Below are 8,838 nucleotides of genomic sequence, written 5' to 3' on the forward strand. Positions count from 1 at the left end.
TTGACCCCTTTTCATCACGAGGTTGAATTGTTTATGTTGTGAAACTCTTAATAGATATTAGGGATTTCAATCTTACCCAGTCGGTAAATCATGTTTGTTATGAGTGTTTTTTTTTTTTTTTGACGGGTTGTTAGGAGAGATTGGATACTAATGGATAAGAATATTTACATATACTTTGTATACATGTACTCGATCTAGGCATGTAGCAACGTTCAAAAGTCAATCTAATGTTTGGCTTGATTCTCTTCAAGAGGTAGGCAAGCCAGACAGCGGAGCCTCTTTAATCCCTAACCCAACCTTGATCGGCCCGATTGTCCCCTCGACGGCTCCACTTGTAAATTAGGCACCCGGAAGGCCTTGCTAGTTGCTAACCGTAATATGTGCCTACACCAAAAGGAAGTGCACATTAATCACTTACCAATAGACCATCATACCAAATTAGCAAGAATTTAAATCAATCATTAAAAACAAATAAAAAAAACATTCGCACCATCCTCAGGTTTTTCCCCCATCATCTCACTCCTTCAAAGGTCAAATCTATCGATTTGCATCCCCAGTTTATCTTTCTGTCTCAATATTTCAGGTAATACAATCAAACCCACTTTCTGAATTCAATTATTTTGCTTAATACTTAAATTAGACTGTACAAGTACATATACTATAAGAAATCACCAATTCCCAGATTAGTTGAAATCAGGGTATAGCTTTAATTTCTGAATTATGTACATGTTGTGTTGAATTTTGTTGAGTTTCACTTGAAGATTCAATGGAGAGGGGGCTAATTAGTGAGGAAGTCATCTCTCCAGAACAATTGGGTGGTGGGTTTCAGAAATCTGATGGTGGGGAAATTGGGGATGTGTTATCTCCAGTTTCTTCACAGTATTCTTCGTGTGGAGAATCTGAGTTTGATCGATATTGTAGTGCGAATTCGGTTATGGGTACTCCTAGTGTGTGTAGTTCAATGGGGTTTTACCATGATTCTTTGGATTCTGATTTTGGGTCATTCAAGAGTTTGGAGGGTTTTAGTTTGGGTGGGGAGAGGGTTCCTAGAAAGTTTGAGGGGATTACGCGGTCATTATTATCTAGGGAATCGGGTTTAGGTGATAGTTTGAGTGATAATTTTCACGAGTCGAAAGGGGAGGGGGAAGGTTTGAGCCCTGTGGTGGGTGGGGTTGAGGGGAAGATGGTGGCTTTGGATAAAGGGGGGACTTCTTCGACGAGTTGTGGAAATATGCGAGTGTTGGGGGGTGAAGCCGAGCTGAAAGGGTCTAAGGTGTTTGATGGGGAGGTAGGCAAGAAAGAAAATTTAGCTGTACTTCTAAAAAGTGTGGAGCATGCGCTATTGCAAGGAGTTGTTGCTGCAAGAAGTGCTGCTGAGAACTTGTTGGATGATAATCATGCAGATGAGATGGAGGATGAGAGATGCAGAGAACAGGATGAGTCGTCTTCTAGGTATGATCACTCTGAGGGTGAGGATTCTATGTTTAACTATGGTTCGGATGAAGGATCTCAGCATAATGCATATTATGTGAGAAATGTAGTGGATCGTAGTGATGTTGATGTCGGATGTGGGAATTCGGTGCTTATGAACTCGTCTGTGGCTTTTGGATCTAATGATTGGGATGACTTTGAGTTAGATGGATTGGAAAATACAACACAACTTTCTGATAGTTATTGGTTGCGGCAGCAATCAAGTGAAAAAGAAACTACTTCTGAAGATTTGGCTTTGATGAGGTCAATATCTAATGAAAAATTTCATTGGCATGAGGAAGAAAGGAATTCAAGGGATGTTTCTACGGACCGCAATGATGTCCTGGAAGTTGATAGATCATCAGAGTGTTCTCTTAGTTCAACCACGAATACTCATTCCTCAAAAATTATGGAAGCAGGGGCTACAGAGGGCTCCGGGGACATTTCAAGGTGCAAACAGATTACCAGTAATGATGAACTGGATGAGTATCTTGATAATTGTTCTGTGTACAATGTATTTCAAAAGCCATGTGCTACGTTGCATGCTGTGGAAGATACTGAATCCATGAGAGATGAGAAAGAAAGGAAGATCGTGGATATTACTCGTGATACAAAAAGTGGCCATGATGACCACCCGATTCCACAGAAATTCTTGGTTCCTCTGCCTGATGATGGTGCAGGTGAAGCTTATGTTCATGGAGAGTATAGGTTGGATGTCCTTCAAGGTGCTCAAGTGGAATCTTCTGAGGGATGTGTGTCAAAATCAGCCTTGACGTGGCTTGAGAGTGAAGAGGGGAGGACACATGGTGACTTAAATCTAGGTGGAGGTCAGACCACAAGCAGCAAGGTATGTCAATTTTGGAAGAGATACAGCTTCTTTTAGCTTAGTTTGCTTTGGCTTGACATAGTTGTCTATTTGGTTAATGCTGAGTATGTCAGTTACTATCATTGCATTGCTGTCAGTGGTTTAATAGAATTAGCTCTTTGGTAATATCTTATGGTGCATTACTTTCATGAGCAAAGGTATAGACTTCACCAAGTCAGAATGTTTCAGGAAATTTTTTATAAAACCTGACTGTACTTTTAGGTTTTAGCTGATTTATTTCTTAGAAAATACACAAAGATTTCCGACACTACCGTAGTAAAACATGACGTGTTGCTATTTTGTTAACATATATGTTAGGTTTGCATGGGAATTCCTGCTAACACAACATTTGCAACATATCATTGTTATCCAATCATCTTTTAGTTATCATCACTGCCCTAGGAATGTTGACGCAAGTCAGCAATTTTTTCCAATTGGTGCATATGCTAACTACCAACCTCAAGTTGCAAAACTACTAACAAACAGAACAGTCCTACTGTTACAAAGTTTGAAATTCAATTGCTGGTTCATATGTTTACTATGATCGGCTCTGCTTAATTTTAGTAATTGATATAATTCAAGTTAATGAATGACGTATGGGACGAATGGACGATATGACTGGGGTAATATTTCTGATGGAGGTAAATAAGCCATGAAGTCATAGAAACATTTCAAGTTAATGAATAGCTCATGGCTAGTTTTTCTGTCCTTTCTCCCTCTCTCCTTTTTGTTTGTTTGTTTGGGATGGGGATTCGTTGGTCTCAGAGGTAATCTGATTCTAAGCTCATTAATTTCTCTCTTATATATTCATTCATCTAATGATTGGTGTGTTTAATCCAATGATCTAAACTTAAGTAACATTTATCTTTGTCATATAATCTTTACATAAAAAGAGCATTTCTGCCTCGCCTCTAGTGGACTGCTGAAATTTAGACTTCAATTGATATTGTTTTGTAGGGAAAGGATTTGGAGATGAATGCATTTTATGATGATTTTGTACATGAAATGGAAGAGATTTTGTTAGAAACAAGTGAATCTCCTGTGGGGAGGTTGAAGCAGGGGAATATTGAGTTCCAATCTGAGCACTTGTCAACTTTAAGAGACGGTGAATCCATTGCTCATACTTCTGGTTTTGATGATGGCAACCCTGTTATTCGTCATCCACTTAGGATTGATGGGATTGAGGTAGTGGGTGCCAAGCAGATAAAGGGAGATATTCCACTTAGTGAAAGATTGGTTGGGGTGAAAGAATACACTGTATACATAATACAGGTTTGGAGTGGCAAGGATCAATGGAAGGTTGAGCGTCGATATCGCGACTTTTATGCACTCTATATTCAATTACAAACATTATTTGCTGCTCGAAAATGGAATCTTCCACCTGTGTGGTTTTCTGTTGACAAAGAATCCAGAAAATTCTTTGGTAACACATCTCCAAATGTCGTTGCAGAGAGAAGTACTCTTATCCAAGAATGTTTATGCTCCATTCTCCAATCCAGGTATTGTTCCAGTCCTCCAAGTGCTCTGATTTGGTTTCTCTCTCCGCCAGAAGATCTTATGAGTTCCTCTCGGTCAAATGATGTGACGCGACAATCTAATGTGAGAACATATACTGAAAGAGTTCCTAGTTTAGGGAAGACCATATCACTGATAGTTAATATTCAATCCCACAAGTCCGTAAAAGAGCTTCTGGATACACAGCATTATACATGTGCTGGGTGCCATACACATTTTGGTGATGGTAAGAATCGCATGCTAGGAATTGTGCAGACCTTTGGTTGGGGTAAACCACGACTTTGTGAATATACTGGCCAGCTATTTTGTTCTTCATGTCATACAAACGAAACTGCAGTTCTGCCAGCCAGAGTTTTACATAACTGGGATTTTACTCCATACCCAGTTTCTCAGATGGCCAAGTCATTCCTGGATTCAATTGTTGACAAGGTTAGTTGAGAATCTTAATAAATTTCAACAGTATCAATCTTGCCTGGAGCTTCATTAAATACTCTGGGTAATGGGTATTTCTTACAACTAATTTTATTTGTCCAAATTTCGATCTATAAAATTATGGATTAAGAATGGGCTCTAGCATTTTGTGTTATTGATAGCTGTATCAAGCTTATAGTCTCTTTACTAGTGGTGCTTTATGTTGCCTATTCTACTGTCTGTATTTGTTGTTGCCATTGCTTGGGTATCTGCTTCCAGGTTGTGGTTGACAGTTATTCAACTTATGTATATTAATATTGGGATTTGGGCTTGATGACTTTTTTCTTCATTTGTCAGCCAATGCTGTGTGTGAGTGCAGCAAACCCTTTACTCTTTTCTCGTGTCCCTGCACTGCTCCATGTTGTGGGTATTAGGAGGAAAGTTGGGGCAATGCTTCCATACATTCGTTGCTCTTTTCGTAGATCTATCTATAGAAGACTTGGATACCGGAAATATCTTCTTGAAAGTAATGACTTTTTTGCACTAAGGGATCTTAATGATCTCTCAAAAGGAGCATTTGCAGGTATAACCACCTTCTCCCCCTTCCCCACCAAAAAAAAAAAAAAAAAAAAAAACCCAAGAAATAGGTACTATTGCAACATGTATAATGTTATACTGTGATATTTGAATTGTTATTTGCATTTATCATAATACGTGGATTGCATGAGGCCATGGGGATTCCAAGCAACATCATTGTTCTGCATCCTTCTATGTGAATTTTTTGTTTAGGTCTCACCCTTTTCTGGATTCTCGTTATTTGGAGTTTTTGAATGATTACTCTGCATCTGACTGATAAGATGAATGTAAGGCATAAGTGTGAGGATTGGTATTATTTTTCAAAGAAAGTAATTGAAAATAAAGATTGGTTTGGTCGAAAGCTTTAGCAAAGTCATATTAATCATCTTTAAGTGTGTATTTCACTTAGGATTTTAGGAAACTTGAATTTCTCTCTTTGGAAGTTTGGAATGTACTTTTGGGAGTTTTGGGAAAATGTGAAATTTCTGGCTTTGTAATATTTATGTTTTCTCTAATCACGACTTGGGTATAATAATAGCACCTGCCTGATTAAGAAACAAGAATTTGAGATTTTGATTTCAGGTCTTTGCTGATATATTAAGCTCCCAAGACTCTCCCATCTCACATGAGTCAAATTCTGTGTGTCTTGTGCATGTTATTACTCATGCCTGTTTTTTTTATTGGTTAATGCTCTTTTGAGTTTTTATCATCATTTTACGTTGTATAATTTTGGGCTTGATCATACATTGTGACTTGCGAGGCTCTGATTAAGCTGCACATTCCGAAGATAAATACATAGTACTACTAAGCTTGTGTTATTTCCAACTTATAGGCCACAGCTGTGCGATAAATACGTAGTACTACTAAGTTTGTAGTATTTCCAACTTATGGGCCAGAGCTGTATGGCGCACGCACGTGCATGGTGTGGTGTGTGTGTGTGTGGTTTCCTTTTTTTTTTTGTTAAAAAACTGGATAGTACGAGATGACACTTGCTTACATGGCTAGATGCAGTTATCAGTAAATAACTGAAGTCTGAAGAGTTGACCTGCTGGATGATTCTGATTTTAAAAATTCAATTTCTTCTATCCCCCTTCTTTTTGTATAGTTTAATTTTTGCTGCAAGTGACCTGTGATAGAAAGTCTACTATCCTCCCTGCATAACTAAGATGAGCTGATATTTGACTTTGCACTTATGTAGCACTTCCGGCGATTCTAGAAGCTGTGTCGAAGAAAATCCAGGAGCACATCACAGAGTTATGCCTTGAGTGCTGCGACCTTGGTGTTTCATGTGGTGCTCGACAAGCTTGTGATAACCCATCCTCTCTTATCTTTCCTTTTCAGGTATAAATGTTTGTTGCACTTTTATATCTCAAGCACTCAATAACTTATCTCCACACCTGAAATCTCGCTTTTTTCAAGAATAAAGGGGAAATAAAAGTCTAAGGGAAAACTAAGAGAGGAACTTATCAGCTGATATCTTGTGATATTTTAACTTTCAAGTATACTTCAATCTTTCTACCCCCCACAAAAAAAAAAAAAAAAAAAAAAAGGTATACTTCAATCTGAATATTGGTTTTTGACATCAGTAAATGGCTTAGGAACACTTATTTAGGACTTGAATGAAAAGTATGCTGAGATCTAGCAATGCAAAAATGTAAGAGTGCCGCTATCTATAGACTTGTGTCTTTGACTTGTCCAACTGATATCACAAAAGTGAAATGACTGTTTACTATTATTATTCTTATTGAGTGTATACCTTATTCTTTTATTTCTTACTGTTTCTAGTCATTCCGTAAATTACATTTCAGGAAGAGGAAATTCAGAGATGCGAGTCTTGTAAATCAGTCTTTCATAAGCATTGCCTCAACAAACTCCAGGAGTGCCCATGTGGAGCAGTCCTGAAACCGCTTGCAAACGCTGGCAGTGCTTCAGGATTTTCGTCATTGTTGGTGAAGAAATCTGATCCAAAATCCGGACTCCTTTCACGTATGTTCTCAATTTCAAGACAAGAAAAGGGACTCAAGGATAATGATAATGTGATCTTGATGGGATCGTTTCCGAGCACCTCACTTTGATCCCTTGTAAGTTGTAACTATAACATATTACCATCTTTGTATGTATCTATTAATCTATTATTCACTAATCTGTAATGTAAAGCTGAAGATGACATCATAAAATTTTGGCCATTCTTTTGTATAGAAATTGTAGTATTAATACTGATATTGTCAATCTCATTCCTTAGTGTGATTTATAGAAGCATGGTTGCTGTAAAGTGAATAATTTATTCTTTTTATTTTGGCTGTGTTGAATAGTCAGTTTTGGATCCTCTATAACCTTTGGTACTCGAGTATTGAAGATTGGATCCTCTTTTCAAAAATATACTACCTCTGTTTTTTATTATTTGTAACTTTAGTATACTACCTCCGTTACATATTATGTGCAACGATTAGACATTTTTCCTCTCTACTTTATGTCAAATCGTTGCAAATAATATGTAACGGATGTAGTGTATATATATATATATATATATATTCTTCGCTTTTTCATAAGAATTTAATTGATAGCAGACCGAGGATTACCCAACTATCTAAACTTAAACTAAACCATGAGTAATTATCCTATATTTCCACCAATTTGATCCATGAAAACGCCTAAGAGTCTTGTAATTTGAAAGTTCTTAGAACTTTATTCGGACAAAAATAAAATAATGAGTCACTTAAACATCTTTGAAGAGTAACTAAGCTTTTCACTATTTGTATAAAGTGTGAAGTACTCGTAGTTGTATCAACATTGGGAAAGAAAAATGAATAACGAAGAGGAAAGAGCGTAACCACCTTTGACATGATGTCAACAACTTTTACACTGCACTACTTTAGTGTTGCACAATCAAATGATAATGCTCCACTCAACTGGTGAAAGGGAAGCACATTAGACTAGTGCCTTGGAGAATCAAATTTAAATGCAATATGATACTACGGAGCACTACTAGTTAGGCGTTGTTCTCTTCATCTGAAATAAGGTGTTATGATTATAATTTTTAGAAAGATAAGTCATATTTGATTTTTTTTTTTTTTTTTTTTGATTTGGTTTATTCTAATATAATTGTCTGATTTGATTAAACATAACCTAACTTAATACTCATACAATATTATTGAACCCAATTTCAAAGTCACATTTATAAAATCAAAATTATTGAAAGGGTATTGCTTCTTTATGTTTAAGAGCATATTCAATCCTTAGTATTTGATATCTCATAATAGAACGGACAATGTTTTGAGGTGGAAGGAGTAACTACTAATATGAAGTTATGAACAAGTAAAATAACAAAATATATGTAGTAAAGAACTTACAACCTTTGTTCATACCTCATTGCTATTCACAACTCTTGATGACACTAGAACCTAGAGTATTACTCAAAAATCAAATTGTTATGTTTTGTCGCAATGCATATTTACAACATTTTCTTTTTATTAAATTATCTTTACTAGTCGATTATCATATACTCCGTATATATTAATGATTATAACTATGAATCAAAATTAAAAATTAAAGTCGTGCAACTATTTTAAAACCACAAAAGTTCTTAGTGCGCCCGTTTCTTCCATAAATGATCTGTATCACATTCTAAAACCCTTCAAACATGTCATGATTCCTTCCCAAATATAACCATAAACCTTCATGTACATTGTGCAGTGCACACACAAAAAAAAAAAAGCTGTCGGTGATAACTATTTCACAGTATAGTAACATGATATCTTAAGCTTCTTTTTTTCTTTTCTCCTCCATCAACACAACTTTATAAAGCTCAAAACTCTCCAATCATCTTTGACATATCTTTATTTCCACCACTATATTAATACATGTAAAGCAGAAATTACAGACAATCATATGGCCCATTTAGGCATTTACCATCACTTTGGTTAACTCTCCAATCACTAATCACTAAAGTTTACTCTTACCATTATTTCTAATAATCTACTTATACTATATGTTTAATAAAT

At 36.3% G+C, this 8,838-nt stretch overlaps 1 protein-coding gene across 2 annotated transcripts; it reads left to right on the plus strand.

Annotated features, from left to right (window-relative positions):
• The first annotated feature begins 26 nt into the window (after window positions 1–26).
• On the plus strand, window positions 27–7,214 carry LOC110700378. Of its 2 annotated transcripts, XM_021877911.1 has the most exons (6): window positions 30–583; window positions 762–2,317; window positions 3,293–4,279; window positions 4,619–4,844; window positions 6,036–6,178; window positions 6,646–7,214. In XM_021877911.1, exons 2-6 carry the CDS (start codon window positions 767–769, stop codon window positions 6,910–6,912), a joined length of 3,174 nt encoding a protein of 1,057 aa, XP_021733603.1. In that variant the 5' UTR covers window positions 30–583; window positions 762–766; the 3' UTR covers window positions 6,913–7,214. The 2 variants fall into 2 exon arrangements, with proteins under 2 accessions (XP_021733604.1, XP_021733603.1); XM_021877912.1 differs by lacking the exons at window positions 4,619–4,844; window positions 6,646–7,214 and having other exon boundaries at window positions 27–2,317; window positions 6,036–6,174.
• Window positions 7,215–8,838: the final 1,624 nt, after the last annotated feature.

The sequence above is a fragment of the Chenopodium quinoa genome, unplaced genomic scaffold, assembly GCF_001683475.1.
Source record: "Chenopodium quinoa cultivar QQ74 unplaced genomic scaffold, ASM168347v1, whole genome shotgun sequence".
NCBI classification, from domain to species: domain Eukaryota; kingdom Viridiplantae; phylum Streptophyta; class Magnoliopsida; order Caryophyllales; family Amaranthaceae; genus Chenopodium; species Chenopodium quinoa.